The sequence below is a fragment of the Ammodytes marinus genome, assembly GCF_949987685.1.
Source record: "Ammodytes marinus genome assembly, chromosome: 6".
NCBI lineage: Eukaryota > Metazoa > Chordata > Actinopteri > Uranoscopiformes > Ammodytidae > Ammodytes > Ammodytes marinus.
This window is the reverse complement of record NC_137235.1, coordinates 18,094,590-18,114,248: the sequence shown is the minus strand read 5'-3', so window position 1 is coordinate 18,114,248 and position 19,659 is coordinate 18,094,590. Positions and strand designations below refer to the sequence as shown.

The 19,659-nt window shown below is 38.8% G+C and overlaps 1 protein-coding gene across 1 annotated transcript in view; it reads left to right on the top strand.

The window, feature by feature from the left end:
• The window catches only part of usp43a (ubiquitin specific peptidase 43a), a gene marked incomplete at its 5' end in the record, with an annotated part of 84,853 nt that overhangs the window by 53,862 nt on the left and 11,332 nt on the right, over positions 1 to 19,659 (top strand). The window contains 7 exons of the mRNA XM_080030103.1: positions 2,157 to 2,328; positions 4,647 to 4,758; positions 7,838 to 7,941; positions 9,933 to 10,010; positions 10,447 to 10,576; positions 14,671 to 14,790; positions 17,718 to 17,967. Coding sequence (XP_079886229.1) covers positions 2,157 to 2,328; positions 4,647 to 4,758; positions 7,838 to 7,941; positions 9,933 to 10,010; positions 10,447 to 10,576; positions 14,671 to 14,790; positions 17,718 to 17,967 — 966 coding nt within the window. The remainder of the gene's footprint in view (positions 1 to 2,156; positions 2,329 to 4,646; positions 4,759 to 7,837; positions 7,942 to 9,932; positions 10,011 to 10,446; positions 10,577 to 14,670; positions 14,791 to 17,717; positions 17,968 to 19,659) is intronic.

Here is a 19,659-nt window from a genome sequence, read left to right as displayed (position 1 = left end):
TTAACGCTGCCGTGCTCACCTCCATGCGATCTCAACAGCGATTTCTGTGTCTCTCTCACTATACGCCCGCTCTTTCTCTATCGCTTTCTCCCTAGCTGCACTCGCACTCACTTCAGTCTTAATGTGTATCTTTTAATTAAAAATGAGCAGATTATGAACAGATGCCAACAGCTAACATGAAATAAACAACAACAAACCTTTTGAATATCATGTTGATTGATCCTTAATCTAAGGCCTTCGTGAGAGGATGTACAGTGTGCAGCTGATCCTTCTCGGTGCAGCTGTGACGTCTGTGTAAATTTTTTCCTTATTTTTTTTTAGAATTACTTTTTTTTTTAAATAAGCAACCACTGCTCTTTCTTTCTTTTTTGGCCCTGGGATAAATACTCTTCTCACTTTCTGGTCCCTTTTGATATATTCCACACCAGTAACACCTGCCTCTATCAGTGGTCTCCCCCTCTGTCCATCTCAGGAAGAGGAGGTGAGAATGGACAGTCTGACAGGAGTTCTCCCCGCATACACACGGGACAAGTGGGGGGCGAATTGTATTCTTTGTCATTAAAGAGTTGCTCTGGGGTGTTGAAACTACCCACTACAATACCGGTGCTGAAAAAATATCGCTGAAATACTTGTTTTAATGTTAATCAGGTCTGTATCTTTGACATTGTGGTTATTGACTGATCTTTACTCTGAATGGGACAGGGAAGAAGGGAGGAAAGGGGGACTAAAGATGAATTGGCTATCAGTAGGGCAGGCAATATGCATGCATTGTGTAATCTTGGTCCAAAGTTGCAATTTGGACAAAATTTTGTTCAACTGTTTTAAATGTTCCTATTTTGTTTAAGCAGCCAACACTGGTCGTCTTTTATTCATATAATGTTATTTGTAAATCAGAGATTGTATTTACTCACTGACATTCCTGTGTGTGTGTGTGTGTGTGTGTGTGTGTGTGTGTGTGTGTGTTTCAATGATCCGTTTGCTTCTGTGAAGGCGCTATCAAAACCTTTACATCTATTTACACCTGCTTTTGTGTGTGTGTGTGTGTGTGTGTGTGTGTGTGTGTGATGTTGCAAGGTGGCAGTGATTAATTGCACGGTAGAGTTCGAACAAGCATTGTTTAATTAAATTCTCTGATAATGTCAAAGTTTATGTTACCTGGAAGACAAGAGGTTGAGCCTTATGTATCCCCTCAGCTATTTCCCAGTATTAATCACTGTGTGTGTGTGTGTGTGTGTGTCTGTCCGTCTGTCTGTCTGTCCGTCTGTCTGTCTGTCTGTCTGTCTGTCTGTCTGTCTGTCTGTCTGTCTGTCTGTCTGTCTGTCTGTGGTAGAAGGTGTAAATCTTCCTACAGCGTCTTGTGGTAAACTAGAATCAAAGGGCTAATCTAATGGAAATCTTCGGAAAATAATTCCAGAAAGTGAAACTGTCTCACATTTAGATGTCGCTCTTGCATAGCAGTTTCTCACTCCCATCCAGGGCTGCTTTGTAACCCAAGTCCATTTTCTGTCCATTTCCTACCAGCTTGATTTAATAAGCTTTAGGAATGAGAAACACTTTTATAGAATAAATTCTTTAACACTCTTTGCCAGCAAGTTTGTTCCTGTGTTTTTATAATGAGCTTGTTTTTAAAGTATATAATATACCGTACAAAAAACTTACCAGTAGTTTACTAAACAGATCATTGTACAATAATCTATTTTTTAAAGTCACCTATTTCTGTTTATGAAATAGTTTACATATTACTTTTTATTCCTGACGGGATTTTGCAGGTACTTGTGAAAGTCGTTCTCTGCATGTCACTCCCCTCTCTGCCCCTTCTTCTTCTTCTTCTTCTTCTTCTTCTTCTTCTTCTTCTTCTTCTTCTTCTTCTTCTTCTTCTTCTTCTTCTTCTTCTTCTTCTTCTTCTTCTTCTTCTTCTTCTTCTTCTTCTTCTTCTTCTTCTTCTTCTTCTTCTTCTTCTTCTTCTTCTTCTTCTTCTTCTTCTTCTTCTTCTTCTTCTTCTTCTTCTTCTTCTTCTTCAAAACAGTGCACCAGGTTGACAAGTACAATCATCACTTTCATAAATGCTTGCCAGCAAAGGAACAGTGTGGCATCTCCCATGTTATGTCAGCAGCCTTTATAACGTAGCTCTCTCCTCTCCTCTGTGTCTTTGTCAGGGTATCCCCACAGCTTGCCCTCCTCCCCTTACACCTCTACGGCTGGAGCAGACGGTCAGAGGTTACCTCCGTCTGGCACCCTGTCCTCGGACTACCTCAACCATCATGGCACCTCCACAAAGCTCCTCCTCCTCATCTGCAACACAGCAGGATCTGGCCAGCAAGCGGTCCGGTGAGATTGATTTTCAAGTTGTTGTTGTTGGTAACGTTTTTTTTTTTTTTTTTAATCAATGGGTTACATATCCTGGCCTGATGTGTTGTGAGTTTATTCAACTGTGGCGTGAGGGCTTAATTTAAAAAATAAAAATAAATTGGTAACCACACAGAAGCAGAGTCATTTCACTTGGATCTGTTTTATGTGTTATGTCACATTCGAACAGGTGTCATCGTACATTTATTAAACTGTTTCTTCGATTTTTGCCAAACATCTTTAAAACCGGCTCTACTGTGTAAACTTGCTATCTTGAAAATAATGCAAATTTTAAAGAAGAATGCTCATTTATTATTTTCCCTTTACATCATCCAATGCTGTCTCAATGTCAACAACCACCTGCTGTTTCACCTGTTATATTCATTGCATTAGTACCACAGATTTAGCTGGATTTATTCAGCTTGTGCAGCTTGAGCTCTCTTTCAGCGGTAGCTGGAAGCCGACTGTGTAGAAACTCGAGACTGGGTCGAACAATTGAAGCACACAGTCTGTGAAAGTGAGGTCTTATCCATTGCCTTATGTTTTTCTAACAAGGGAAAGAAACATCATTAAGTAGCTTGGCACCTAAAATACAACTCATATACAACAACACAGTTGGTGCAAACAGTGGAAGCACAGGATAATTCAGCTATAGCTGGATGGAGGATTTGTGTGTGGCTGCATTATTCGGTCAAATCTACTTCCTAATTTATAACATATTTGTCATTGTAGGCAACATCAAACATATTTAAAGGATCACGACTGGTATGAGATTTTGAATTTTGGAGTCCTGTTTAGAAGTGTGGAAGGATTTACGTTTGCCCCCAATCAAAGTAAATACTTGATTATTTTGCAGCTACCTTTTAAAGATTAGTCCACTACCCGAGAAACGAGCAAAGAGTTACTCAGGCAAAATACTAATATAGCAATGAAAACATTCAAAATCACAGCAGTAAACTTACTGGCTCACCACCGGTTCAAAGTCTGATGTTTGAAACACCTCTGCTTTTTTGGAAAAGTGTGCTTTTGAAATTAATAATCAGAGGGGGTAAAAGTCACATGATATTTATGCAAATGAAATGTATTGACGGTTTGCCTTGTGCATTTGTGCATGACAACCTCTTGTTTTAAGTGAGCGAACATGCTCTATACAACAGTATGTCCAGTGCATATTAATTCTGTCTTTATTAATTTTGTCTTTTTAAGTTCAATTTAGCCTGTATTTTATTTGATATTCACAGTAAACTTTTTCAGGCATATAACTTGGGGTTTTTGTTATGTTTTCTTAGAGGCAAATTTATAATGTACAATTACTTTATATTCTTTTAGCAGGGTTTTTCCAAAGACTGCAGTTTATTACGATAAATGTACAGTAACTCACTGTGGTGTTGCTGAAGAGACATTGTTTGCTTTCTAACTCAGAGCCTCATTGTAAAGAAAGTATTTAATTCACAAAGAGTAGACAGTAATCCTCTGATACCAAGGGGCTTATTGTGTACAAAGAAAGCCTTCTCATAACTTTTATGCTGTTAGTGCTGTTAAATCAGATTTCCCTACAGGGATCAACAATAAAGTTTAATGAAGGACGGATTCATATTTCATACGTCTCCATGTTCTTTAGCCATCTATTAAAGGAAGGTTCTTATTCAATTCTATCACTTTTTCCGTAACCAGTAGCTACTATACAATATACCATTTTTTTTAAATGTTCTTGAGTTGATATTAAAGAAATGGATGGATGGATAGATAGATAGATAGATAGATAGATAGATAGATAGATAGATAGATAGATAGATAGATAGATAGATAGATAGATAGATAGATAGATAGATAGATAGATAGATAGATAGATAGATAGATAGATACAATTTGAATCAACTCCTGTCTAAAACATTATAACGTTCATGAAGTTAGGGTTCATGACAGGGTTGTTGTGTTTGTGTGTATAGTATCTGTCTCTCTCCACCCATTTGGCCCCTGACCCCATGTTGCATCACTTCAAGCTGTCAGCACAGGAGATGAGGCACTGACTCTAAAGCCTTGAAGCACTTGACAGCTGACAGCTTTACAGATGTGGTGATAACACAATAGTTTGCAGCAACCTTTATACCGGCAATTTCTCTACATTCAAGTCTGTCCACCATCATGGAAATGAATGTAATAATAGTGTAGTTGTTTAGATGACTTTCCATGTTAATTGATGGCTAAAAAGGTCAATTTGGAAATAATTTTAACATATTGCAAACCATACCTTTTAAACTTACCATCTTCTCTCCTTTTTCTCTCATTTCGTCCCTAAGGTTTGGACCTCCATTTCTAATGCGAGAGGACAGGAGCATCTCCTGGGATCAGTTGCTTCAGAGCATTCTCAGCAAGCTCTATTATCTGATGCTGAATGGATCTCAGGCTAAGGTAATATATACGCTGCACACACAGTAACTAATAGCACCTCACCATCTTTATTCTCTGCCGTGGACCCTTCTTGACTCCGGTGGACTAAATTAAGATAGCAGAGCAGCAGCGAGTCGTTAGAAGTTTGATCAATTTCCATTAAGGTTGTTTTTCTGTGTTTGAATGAAATGATTTTGATTCTTCCCACTTCAGTTGTCTAAGTCCAGAGTTAAAGCTATTGTTAAAATAAAGACAGGGTTACACCACGTAACAGCGAGTTTAAAAGAGCAAGTTTGTTTTTCATGATTTGATTGATGTTTTTTTTTAATAAGAGCTCATTAGTCTGCTAGGACTACAAATAGATGTCCTGCTTCGCATGCTGAGTGAATAATTGTTGGAGGTAATCTGTCGGGCAATAGCGACAGTCTCTTTGTTATTACTGATCTACCGTTGTTATTGAATGTTTGTCCATCGTCCTCTCAAGCCACTCCAGCATTTTCCTCAAAAGTTTTCAAACAGACAAAAGAGTAATGCATTGCACAGGAAATACCTTGTGCAAAACTACCTTGTCTTCGTAACCTACTTATTAGTGCACCCCAGGTCATTATGTACAGTACACACACACACACACACACACACACACACACACACACACACACACACACACACACACACACACACACACACACACACACACACACACACACACAGACACACACACAATTTGTCTCAATTCCCTCTGTCATAAAGGGTTATGGCTAGCCTGGTTCTACCAGACCATCGTACTTCATTTCATTTGTACAGAAGGTCTGGAATCGTTCAATTGACAAACGTTAACTCACTTGAAAGCGGGTGTCTGTTGAAGTTTAAAACTATTGGATCTGCCCAGTGCCACTCTGGATCTGCCAACCAACCGTGTCATGCACCGGCTTCTGAGCCACTCCTTCTGTTCGCTGATTGGACCGGCAGAAATCTGTCCGGAGAAAACCTAAGAATATACCGTACACCCAGACTGACTACTGAAGGGAAATGAAAATTGAGCGGAAGTAGTAGGCGGGCGGTGCCAGGCTAGGTTATGGCTAGACGGCCCTCCAAACTGAGTATTGCCATGTGTTGAAAAAGTTAATTTTTTTCTTAATTTTCTCCCATTTGCTGTCGACATCCTCAAGAACATGCCTAAGGCCCACGATAGAGAAATCCCCACAGCTGAAGACATAATGTTGATCATATGCCTATGATATTGATAATCATGCAACCACTATTACTGCTACATACCTCAATGAAGTGACACAATACATTGTGCGATCCTGAGGTGTTGGCTTGCAGGACTGCCTGTCTTGCTTGTTAATATCCACTACTTTCACCTCTCCTCCACTCACATACATCAGTACGTCCTTTAAGCTTTGACGATGATCCCTGACAAGCACATATCCACTTCAGCTGTGTCTGTTTCTCCATAGAAAGTTAATGTGATCCCCTCTCCAATACGCAGACATACACAACACACGTACACACATCCACTCACGCTTTCTCCCCACTACTGGTTGTGGAGTTGTCATGGGCAACGCCATGGTGACAGGCAATATTTGCAGTGGCCTTATCCAGAGTGAGCTGCTTTATCAGCTTTATAAGAAAATAACTGAGGAGAAGTTACGCATTGATCTCTATCTCATTTGACTCCTTAAAGCCTGTCTGGCCGGATACAAACTTGTCAACTCTCCCCTTGCCATCTCTGTTCTCTTTTTTTCTTCATAATAACAATCGGCAGGTTGTGGATTGACCAGATATGTTTAAGCTGGAAAGGCTTCTTATATCCCAAAGGGTACAGGGTTGCAGCTGTAATCTGGTGTATCAATAAAAGGGGGATTTGTGAACTTGTGTGTAAAACGTTCATCTACAATAAACATAAAAATGCTGTTTACTTTTTACATTCCTCCGACAAGCAGCAAGTGCATGAGTTCTTGGCTGCCATTCATTTGGTTGCTCCTGCTTCTTCATTACGAGGTGTTTTGGCTCCACCCAGAGGTTTTTAATTTTTTTACAGCAGGTGTGTCCAACTAATTTTTGTCCGGGGGCCACATACAGCCCCTCAGATCTCAAGTGGGCCGGACCAGTAAAATAATGGCAAAGTAAAGTACGTATGTCAACTCCAAATCTTTAGCTTTGTTTTTCAGTAATATGCTTTATCTTTCAACCAACATTTGTAGCCTACATTATCACGGGTCACAAGGGATTTAGTCTTTCAGTGTCCCCCCCAGGAAATGTCTTAGTAAAGGTGGCTGCTGCCCAGGGGAATAGGAGGTGCCGCAGCGAAAATTTTACAGCCCGCAGGCCGTATGTTTGACACCCCTATTTTGCAGCCTTCAGTTCAGGGTATGAGAAAAGGAAAAACACAACTTAAATTGTTGCTGACTTGTGTGTCAAAAAACAGAAGGGAGGATTATTTTTTTTAAATATAGGGGTGGATTGGGCAACAGGCTTAAATTGAACAACAACAAGAACAAGAAATTGTTAGTTTAATCATATCAATCAATCTTATCATCCTGGACAAACGTATAGATGATTCATTTACAGAAGTCCATTAAAAAATTTACAAAACTCATATGATTACTCATTATAGTCCAACAAATGTTTGACTATGTATGACATATTAAACTCAATCCCGCGGTATCATCTTGAATTATTTGAATTCACACACACTTACTGCATGATACTGCACACTGCTGCTCATTAACTTTCTGCTCAAGCATGCTGGTTTAAAAAAAGCTATGTTCCAATCTCTGTGAGGCTATCCTTTGAATTTCAGCCTTTCTCCAATCACTAACGCTAAAAAATCATTTTGGGACCTGTCCACAATTGCTTTGATTGTTTTTTTGTGTTTTCCCTTTTGCCTGTTGATCACAAAGTAATATCACCACTGAATTAGAAGATCATCTTCAGTTAGATTTTTACTGGGGATGGAGAGGGATGGATTTTCTTAAAGGCCAGAGCACACTCACACTGCTGACAAAGATGGCCTTGTTTTTAAGTTGGATTAGCAGCTATGTCAGTTAGCTCTCTAAGGACACAGCTGTACCAATGTGTATTTCTCTCCCTGCAGAATGCCGGCTCGCTGTTTAAGATCAGAGTGGTCGGGGGGTCGGCAGCCTACAGCTACCTGTCCCCACAGGACAGCAGGCCGCTGTACCACTGTGCAGTTGACAGGTAGGACATAGGATGCACACACACCCACACACACAGGTAAACTGAAACAAACAAAAGTACACTCTCACTCTCATGTGGTGGATAACACATTTATTGCATCAATGATCGGCAGTCAATCCACATTTATATGCACCTCCATTAATACAGTACATATGCGCACACACACACACACACTGATATGTAAAGTCCACTTTCCTTGACGTTGGAATGACAAAAATGTCATTGATAAATTACATAAAATGTAACGATTCACCTTTCAATGGCTGTGCCACATTGCCGAATTGCTGCTTGTGCAAGGTGAGTCACAAAACGGTACATGCAATCTACATTACTATATCAAAAGAATACACTAGGTTAGGGGAGCAACTATATATATATAAACAATATATCCAAATCCAAAATCTACTTTATAACCCTGGCAAGCTTAGTGTATTAAAAACAAGTGTACTTAGTGTATTTACACCTATTTCAAGATAATAGCGGGTTGCCTGCATGTATTAACTGTTTAATGTCAAGACAATTCCACAAGAATAATTATAGACATTTACTGTGTTTAATTGACCAGCTTTTATGCTGCTGGCAGCAGTTAGGTCGTTCAAAGCTCCCTCTACTACTTTTGAATTAACAATTAGATGGAAATGTTACATTTGGGGTAAAAATCTTTTTGGTGAGGCATATGTCAGGTATATCTGATATGTGACACATTGGTAAATTAAATAACAACATTTTATAAGTGAGTAATATTACATTTTAAGAAATAAATGTATTTATAATTTAATGATGTTAAAGAATTATTTATTGGATATTTAATTTTTTGGATTATTTATTACTAGTTATAATGAAACACTTTTAAAGTCTGCAACTATCCTAGTGGCACACTCCAGGCTCCATAGTCAGTGACACCACCAGAAATAAGGTTTTAATAATAAGTTATACACGGGGAGAGTGAGAAAGGGGCATTTGTAAATAGGTGGAAATTCACTTAATACTATTTTAGAGTTTGGCGTCTTTCTTCCTTTTTGTAATCTGTTTTGTAAAAACAAATATTTCTGCTTACATACCTTATGGTCTGTAAGCCTGACATCTAGTGGAACTTACATGTAGTGGCACTACTCTGTATATACACGTGAATGCATTCGGCATTCAACACAGTGAATAATAACAACATAAGTTCTACTTTGAAGACAGAAAGAAACGACTCATAGTAAGAAACATATAATGTTCCTCTTTGCTGGAAATATCACAACTGTGTCCGGCCAGAATACAGATTATTTCAACATCGAAGGGAATTGAATTTTCACATGACTCTGAAAAATCTACTAGTAATCCCTCATGCTCCTGGGAAAAAAATATATAACGGTTGCTTTCAGCATTCAGGGATTGTTGATCCTACCTTTGGTCATTTATCAGGGCTTTTTGGCTGTTGAATACTGATGCTTTTCTATCTTTCCCCCTTACATCAAAGCGGTGAAAATCTGCCAAACACACACAATACCCATCAATACATTATCTCAACATGCGTATTTATAAATGGGGACATACAGGTCCCACCTGTGTCACTCTGTGTAATCCTGCTGTTTCCAGTGTGTGAGTATGAGTGACTGTGTGTCGGGGTGATATTAAATTAAGCCACAGAGAACAATCAAACATTGAAAGAAAGATTGGTGATAAGGCTTTTAACAAACACTGCCTGAACTAAGATCAGAAAATGTGCTTTTTGATTTACAATGTAATTTGACTGTTATTCTTATTATTATTGTGTAATGTGTGTGTGAGTGTGAAGCGTGTGTTTGTTGATTATGCAGTGTGTGTGCTGTTATTTTTGCGATGTTTGTTGATTGTGTCTCTCTTTTTAGTTACTGTCATGCGCCCCCTTTAAATTGCCCCTTGGGGACCCATAAAGTGAATTGAATTGAATTGAATTGAATTGAATTGAATTGAATTGAATTGAATTGAATTGAATTGAATTGAATTCTCTGACTGTATGGTAGAGCTTTGAAGTTCTGCGGCCCCGGCGGACCTCCCCACGTGAAGCTTGTCTTGGAGTGGGAGCACAAGACTAAAGAATGGTAAGCATTGTGCATTAACGGAGTGTATTATACTGTGTGTGTGTGTGTGTGTGTGTGTGTGTGTGTGTGTGTGTGTGTGTGTGTGTGTGTGTGTGTGTGTGTGTGTGTGTGTGTGTGTGTGTGTGTGTGTGTGTGTGTGTGTGTGTATATACATCCAGTTTGTACCAACAATGGTACAAACAATGTTGTGGTTCTTACCCAGTGTGTCATTTAACCTTGTGCTCAAGAACGCACTGTGTGTGTGTGTGTGTGTGTGTGTGTGTGTGTGTGTGTGTGTGTGTGTGTGTGTGTGTGTGTGTGTGTGTGTGTGTGTGTGTGTGTGTGTGTGTGTGTGTGTGTGTGTGTGTGTGTGTGTGTGTGTGTGTGTGTGTGTGTGTGTGTGTGTGTGTGTGTGTGTGTGTGTGTGTGTGTGTGTGTGTGTGTGTGTGGGGTCCAGTCTATTTGGCAGCATCCAGGAGGAGGTGGTGAAGGATGCGGAGAGTGTGAGGAACCAGCAGCAGCAGCACCTGCAGCAGCATAGCTGTACCTTGGATGAGTGCTTCCAGCTTTATACCAAAGAAGAACAGGTAAGACTCTAGGCATCACAACTATCAAATAAACAACATACAGACAGATGACAAATGAAATGAAAACGCAACATATCGGGCACTCTGGTGGCGTAGTGGATAGATCACGTACCACATTGGCTCAGGCCTAGTTGCAGTGGTTGCGGGTTCAAATCCGACCCATGGACCTTTACTGCATGTCATCCACCCTATCTCTCTGTCCTCCCATTTCAACTCTGTACTATTAGTCTAGGTGCTGGGAAAGTTTTGTATGCGCTTCATTTAGCGGAGAATATCTCAACTGTTATAGACTAATATGACCCCAGTGAACAACGTGGGATGTGTGCCAAAATCTCTATCCGGGATGAAAGTCCTGAAAATGACCACAACAGGTGACACTAGTACACTACGTGGTGAATGGGACTTTTTTTTTCCTTTATAGATATCCTCATATTTTTTTACCAGATTAATCTTCATATTATGAGAAATACTTTTTGTATTACACTTTGTCTAAAACATTTAATATAATATGCAAATTAGGCAATATCTCATTCAATATGCGTACATACAGTACGTAATAGGTTGACTGTTTTTTAGCCATTTTCATTATATATCAAATCAGAATGTTTACACTCTTCTATGACCTTATAATCGTTGTCATTGTGAACATTGTGATCCCCTCAGAAAATCTGTAACTTCAAGGGTTTATGTACGCATATTTAATTAGATATTGCCTCATTTGCATATTTTATTAAATTTTTTAGACAAAGTGTAATACAAAAAGTATTTCTCTTAATATGAAGATTAATCTGGTAAACAAGTATGAGGATATCTATAAAGGAAAAAAAAAGTCCCATTCACCACGCAGTGTGATACTAGTGTCACCTGTTGTGGTCATTTTCAGGACTTTTGCCCCAGATAGAGATTTTGTCACACATCCCACATTGTTCACTGGGGTCATATTAGTCTATAACAGTTGAGATATTCTCCGCTAAATGAAGCGCATACAAAACTTTCCCAGCACCTCCACTATATTAAATAAAGCTTGAAAATGCCAAAAAATAATAATCTTTTGAAAACATGAAGTGTCTCAGTAAGGTGCTTGGCCACCAGGTGCCGCCAAATTTCCACCAGAACACCGCAAGTACTCACATAAGTGTAGGTCAGGCAACTTGCCTCCATCCCTTTAAAATATAATAGGGTAGACATTGTATCCAATCCAATTTGTCCATCAATTTCGATTGTTAATTTTTTGAGATTGTTATATCTAGATTATTGTGGTTCCTAGTAGGTCAAATAAAAATATCCTAATTTTTTTCGGTTGGATTTAGTGAAATGTATTGTAGGTCAAATTCAGCAATGTGTTTTAGCCTCAAATCCTGCATTCTGATTGGCTATAAAAGCACAAATATATTACAGAATTTAGTATTAGTATGAAATCCCAAATGCATTTGAGGTGTTTGACACTTAGATTTTGAAGTAGGCCTATTGTAATACATGGCTGAACATGCAGCAAAAGTGTTTTGAGGCACAGCTCACTGCCTTGAGGTCAGGCTACTACTCCGAAATTCTAATCCAATCTGACCATAGAATCAACAAATAGCTTGTTTTGAGAACCATGTATGCTCAAACACTGATGTCCATGAAGAATAAAAATCTATCTAATCGAAATATGAGAAAAAGATTAAGTTGAAAACAATAATGATATTACCTTGAAGGAGAGGGGATAAGCAGCCACCTTGAGGATGTGTACAAAATATCAAAGGAAAGAATGGGGCAGCGCTTGAATCACAAGTCATAGTGACTGTGTACTGCCCTGCTCACAGTGAGGTTATGGAAAGTGAGGTCTGTCAGATCTAACAAGCAGTTTCTTGTCACACCATATGTTTTCGTTTCATAATATATTGTTCTTGCTACCAGTTGAGACAAGTTTAATAAACCAGTCAAAATTCTTAGACATTCATTAGTAAGTCCTTGAGACTCACATATTCAGCCACAGATAATTTTCTGAAGTCTTTCATTGCAAATGTTTGATTAAAGAACTCTCAAACCTGATGTCACTTTACAAAGACTAAAAAACATTTAATATAACATGAGCACACGCCTTAGAGCCTTCAGCTACACACATTATGTGTTTTGTAAGATAAAAATATCACATTGTAATCAAAGTCAAAGGCCATACATTGCATATTGCATGTAATCCTCACTTCAAGTTGAAAAGGTGTTAAGAGTGTCAGTGATATGCACTGCCTGCCTGGTGCGTGAATGTTACTATAGTGGCGGGGGCAAGGATGTGAAAATACTCCACTGTAAATTAAAATAATCCTACTGTCCCCATCCTCTCTACTGAACTGTTGAGAGCACTCAAGGCGGACTCACTCAATAGCACTAGGGAAAAAAGCCTTGGAGACACATTTTTGAATGGCAGCTTGTCCAGCATGCCCCCTGTGGTAATATCACTATACCACTAAATACATAACTTTAAGCGTTATCAATCTCCAATCACTTCTTGGCTCTCTCCGACTTGTAAATTGTCTGTCGTAAATATTAGATTAGATTTTTTCTTTGACTTTTCCAAAGCTGAAAGCCTCTGGAAACCTGTTCTAATATAGTAAAAATCATATAATATCAAAGTTGGGGGTCTCAATAAGCTTTTACAAAAATCAGATTGAAAAGAAATGTTCATAGATATTATAAAACATAGTTGAAAAAACTTTTTTTTTTTTGCTACTGACCGTTTGACAGGAATGTGTGGTAAATATCAAACGTATCCATGGCAACAGTCGTTGTTTTTATAAAACATTCGAGCAGAGAGCTGCTGTGGTCAGATCAAAATACTTACTGTGTCATGTGAACCAGAGCATAGCCCGCCTCATCTAAACCGGATTTAAGTAAAGTTTATCAAACTTATATGAAAATATCTTGAATTAGGCCTAACTCTTTTCAGATGCTTACTATCATGCAACTAAATGACATAGTTAGATGGATTGTGGGTTTGGGTTTACAGGGGTTTTAAGCAAAACAGCCAGAGCCATGCCCCAAGGACTATGACTTCTTTAGCTCTCTTGCATCTTGCTTTTTAATCCATTCTCTAAGTTTCTCCTCTTCGTGAGAAACATTTGTGGCTCAGGACGTTTTGTGTGTCACTTCGCAATTACAAAGGTAATGGCGTCAATTCAAACAGCCATGAAGAAATGTCTGATGAGAGACCTTTTGATATCTTACAATAAGGTAAAAATGTCATCATCAAATTGACTGTCTGTGACTGTGGAGATATTCAGTATTCATGAAAGTGTTTACTAGAGATACAAATTACGTTTTGAATGAGTCCCTGGAGCCCTGCTTGTAACCATAGCAATGGTAGATGTGTCTGGCCAGATAAGCGTATACAGAAAAACACTATTTATTTTAGAATCACCTATTGTTCCTCTGAGCAAAGTGAGGAGCACGCACTGGGCTAAAAGCATTTCTTCTGTGTCAGATACACACTTTACAAAGGGAAAATGTATGAAAGATGTACACACAGGGGACACTTGCACTTTATCCTCCAGCTCAGTCTGTTGTATAGCATATATATATGACATATATATCAAAATGCATTACATATAATGCATTTTGAAACCATGAAGAAAGCTAAACAAATTTGGGGAAAACATCTAAGCGACTTTGAGTTTCTGTATACACACATTATTATTATTATTATTATTATTATTATTATTATTATTATTATTATTATTATTATTATTATTATATATGGTAATTTGTTTTTTATTTTGTCCATGCTTTCAATTTTGGTGATGTTGAAACTACTCTGTCCTTGAAAAACTTGAAAAAAGTCTAATATTCATTCAGTCTTTGAGCTCATTGAAAAAAAATCATAAAATCACGTATAATTCTAGCCATTTAAAAAAAATGCAGACAGGTTCACCTCACAGGATTTTGATGAGGGCAGAGTTAATGAGAAAAAGGATTAATAACACCTGCTTCCGAACAATTCATCTAAAGTCAACATTACACGATGAATTGACCACAAACATGAATACACCGTTCTAATCCCCTTTTTGTGTTTTGATTTGAGTGAAGATGTAATTGACTGATTCACTGGCTGATTTCAGCTTGCCCCGGATGATGCGTGGAAGTGTCCCCACTGTAAGGAGCTTCAGCAGGGCATGGTGAAGATGAGCCTGTGGACTCTCCCTGACATTCTGATCCTCCATCTCAAGCGCTTCCGACAGGTAGGCCAGCTATTAAGTGGCCTCTGCTTGAGGACAAGTGTTCTAGTTAAAAACATTCACTAAAACCAACCTAATCAATACATTTTATTAAAGTTATTATCAATTTTCAAATAACAATGTGTCATGTGTAATGGTGGGCTACTCGTGCACAAATACAGCTTCTTTGTTTTGCTTCAGTGTCTCATTCTCAATAAGCAGTTTTCATTATCAAGAAACACTAACAACAGCAAACAGGCTGAATTAGCATCTAGATGTTAAAGTTAATGGACCATTTAGGTGACCAAACAAAACATTTTTAGAGAAGGCATTTTGTACAATTGTACAAAAGGAAGTTGAAGTATATGCTCTTATATGAATTGTTGCACCAATTATTCTGTAGGCAATTTCATTCGTGCTGTGACAGTTTGAGAGGATATAAGAAAGGCTTGAGGTGCTGCTGAGCAACAATGCATTAAAGGCAGAACAGCTACTTCGAAAGTAAAGTGCCCACTGTGCTGGAAAATGGTAACTGTCAGTCACCACAGCCGCCCGTCAACACCGTGTGAATCTCATCGGCCCACAGCATCTTGGCCCTGCTAAGCTTTTGAGAGAATTGTGTGAGCTAAACGAGGGAATTGGAAAAAAAGGAGTCAATGCCACATCCTCTATCTCCACCCGTAACAAGTGTGTCTGTCTGCCTAGAGCAATTTGAGCCCACGGACCACATACCAGCCCAGATTTTTTTTTATGCATTCTGACTGTTAATCAAATGGCTGAATATAAATGAATCCAGCCAAGAACATGTGAGATGAGTGAGAAATTCCTGCATAAAAGAACATAAAATAAAATAATTTATATAGACAATTTCACAAATAGCCACACTGGGCTTCAGCGTCTGTGCACTATATGACACCCAGAGTTCTACTCAGTCTGAAAAGAACTGTTATATAATATACTCTGTGGTACAACAGAAGGCTTTCTGACCTAACTGAAGGTGGGGGCTTTGAAAGAGATCGACATGCATGCAGTGTCTAACTAAAGGCATGCAGTGTCTAACTAAAGGCATGCAGTGTCTAACTAAAGGCTCTGAAATGCATTATGATTAAGTGGTTTCAGTCACATGTTTCAGCTGCCTGTCTCATGTGACGGAAGCTGTTGTTGCCGACATCCTTTCACTGCAATCCCTCTATAGACCGTGTGTAAATGTAACGATACCTTTGTATCCGCTGCTTTTTAATCAGCCTCTTTTGAGACCCCCAACTTTAATGACACATAAACATAATAAGGCCAAAGGCATATCATATTTTCTTCAATCAATTATGGACACCATTATACATACTGTATAATAGAAGGTCCTTCTCTTTATACTAGGGCTGCTCGGTTATGGCAAAAATTATAATCACGATTATTTTGATTGATATTGTAATCACGGTTATTAAAGACAATTATTCATTGTAGGGATGCACCAAAATGAAAATTCAGACAATTATTTCAACATTACATAAACAAAACTCCCAATTGTGCTCCTCAAACATAGCCTACAACTAAAAAGCCACACAAAATAAATAATCAGTAAAACCTTCGAATCTAAGAGTAAAATTTATATTTTACTAGGGATGTGATTGTGAACCATTCATTGATTTGTACTTCGACTTAAAAGAGGAGGTAGGCTATGAATCTACAAAAATATCGACTTATTGCCTTCTTTTTTTTGCAGTGCACGTTGAGTTGCTGTAAAAAAAACTACACCACAGCTGACACCGTAATGTTCAGACTTCAGAATTTGCATCAGAGCGCTGATCATAAAAATTAGGCGCTTTATTTAAACGAAGTCCATGCTTAGGTGCTGGTTGTAACTTTTCGTCTGTAGACTGAAACTAACGGAGGGGGTGCGTCTCACTGTATATTTGCTCTTGTCGCGCAGATAGTTTGCCGACATGGCACAATATATTCAGGCTCGAGAAATGCAATCAGAAAGCGGAAGCCTTTCCCCTCAACAACGTTAACGTGCAGGAATCCCCGACTATCATTTTACCCGTAAAGCCACAGAGCTTTTCTGCGCGGCGGCTCATACCGGCAAGTTCTCACAGTGAATGACACCGTTACCCACCACCATCACAGTGTCTCACTCACACCATGTTTCACCGAGTGAAACGCTGCTTCAATCGCGCAAGGCTTTTGTGTTTCGGTGTAACATCCTGGACGAGCGTTTTAACTTTATGCTGAATAAACAATTGCACTGGAATCGCTGAAAGCGACAGTGTTTGGGCGGGGGCGGGGCGGAGACAGAAGGGTGCACTGCATTTACTACAAATGACCCGGCGTGCCGCACAATAACCGTTTTATTACGATTATCTTGTTTTCATGATTGAAGGAAGCCAAAATTGTAACGGAAATCGAAATTCAATTAATCGCCCAGCCCTACTTTATACCATACTTTTCCATTAGTGATCCATGTACAGAGTTAAGTGTTGTGATGCAAGTGCTTTTACTTTTCCAAATCTCAGCCCATCAAAACGTCAGTGCACTTTGCTTATGGGGTTGCTCGCCTTCACCGAGTCTACAAAACAAGACAGCCCTGCTCTGATCAAAATGTGGCTCTGCTACCAAAAGCCTCCTGACTTTATTCATCTATATTTGAACAGTCAACCTTCAACACAGAGTCTCTTTGCCCTTCTAAAAAGTGAAAATAATTTGAAGGGAAAATACATTTACAACTGCTGCTGTCATCCTATCGAGCTACTTTTCTACCCAACATGAATTGGTCTTTAGATTTGATGATTTCAAAAAACTATATAATTTTTTACTAGTGTTTCAATATAATGCACTTCATTTTGAATTATATTTGCGGCAACCAAAATTTGATTCTGTGTTGAATTTCTTTAGATGCCTGCACATGCTGTTAGTGCTGCATATCGTATATGAATGAGAGACTGTTGTTGAAACAGGTAGGCGAACGGCGGAACAAGCTGTCGACCCTGGTGCGTTTCCCGCTGACTGGTTTGGACATGGCCCCCCATGTGGTGAAGAGGAGTCAGAGTATGAAGAACTTGAACTCAGGGGCCTGGCCGTCCTCCTGGAAGCAGACGTCAAGCCAGCGACAGCAGCCTGCCGACATGAGCCTGCCCCACCACTACCTGTACGACCTCTACGCTGTGTGTAACCACCACGGAGGAATGCACGGAGGACATTATACTGGTAGGGAATTGAGAGAGGTTTCGTACAATATTTTACTACTATGATAACTGTTGTCTCCAAACAATACATTTATCAGTTGATCACCAATAGAATCACTGTGACCAGCATTGTAATATATTATCCTCCATATCATTTTGTAAAGGAACATTGTTGTTATTGTTACACTTAAAGGCTTTCTATGTAATTCCCTTTTGAAAAGGTCATGTCAACTCCTTTCTAGCATACCCCGATTTAATTAGGGGGAATTAGGAGATATAGAGTTAAGTTTATCCTTAATTATGTGCTTTTCTATGTAGTCCAACACACTTTGATACATTTGGTACATATTGCCTCAAGTCTTGGCTTTTCTAACTTAAAGACTAATTAAAAATGGAAATCCACTGATGTTGCACACCAAAGCCTGTTATGAAGGTTCTACTGCATATGTGAACAAGTTGTATAAAGCCTTTGGTGGGCCAGTAAGGGAGGGGGGCTGCTCGGAATCTAATAGACTACCAGCGTTGGTAAGGACTGAAAGACTATATGATTGAAAATGACAAAATATCATCACGGCTAGAGTAACAGCATTAACCAAGCAAATCCCTTACTTTTCCATTTAATAATTTAGTCACATCCTCCAGAATCGTCCGTGTCTCTGTGGTAGCCAGTGCTGGTTAGATTGCATTGATAGACATGAAGTCATCTACTGTCAGTGAGCACTGGAAGTGGAACCCTATGAGATCTATTCAAACTGCCCTTAATGAACACATGTTATTCTGTTCACCACCTCTCTTTTGTCCTGCAGAAGTGAGAAAAGTCTACCAATGACACATTCTTCATTATACAAAAAAAAATTAAAAAGTATATTTTGTCTCACCTAACGTACTACATGAGTTAACTGCTTAGTAAATACAAACTACTGTATTTTAACCAGGAATAGATGTCTTGAAAATTGCCTGTTTTGAAAAGCCAATTTTAGGGTCTGTAATGATCCTGAAATCGTTGGCTCAATAAACGCTCAGCACCCACGCCAGCAGGAATCGCAAGCACCCTCTTGTGTGGTGTACAGTACGTGTGGGTGGGTTATCAGACCACACTGAGACACAGTTGGTTAATGAGGTATATCCTTTGCTCACAGTCACAGTTATACAGAATTTTACATTGACATCATCAGCCAACATGAAATCAAAAACATATCAGTTAAACTGTGGGGGAAGACATACAGCAATGGGATTAATTGAGACTAATATGTTGAATAACACAGCAGGACATGGAGCCATTTTCACCATGGTAGTTTGCTCATCTTCATTTTGTCCCTGAGTCTTTTGTAGTGTGGAGGTGGAAGTAGGAGCTTATTAAAAATCACATTGACACAGTGGGGGAAGGTGATCTATCTATCAGAGAGACGCTCTTTGCCAAGGTTGCAGATCTTTTTTATATGCCAGTGTTATGGAGTAATACAATAATCTTAAAATCTATTCTAAAACAGACAGTTAGCCAGTGCAGTGACTTCAAGACAGGTGTAATGTGTGTCTCCGTCTAGTTTTTATCCATTGTCCAGAGGACCATTAAGATTAAATTCAAAACAATGTGTGCATGAATATGATTGAATAATAAGTTAGTTATGAGGAGAAAAACAATATTGGATGAGAATCATTGTTTTTTGAGTATTTTTTTGTTAAATCACTGGTCAAATGTGATCCGCTAACACTA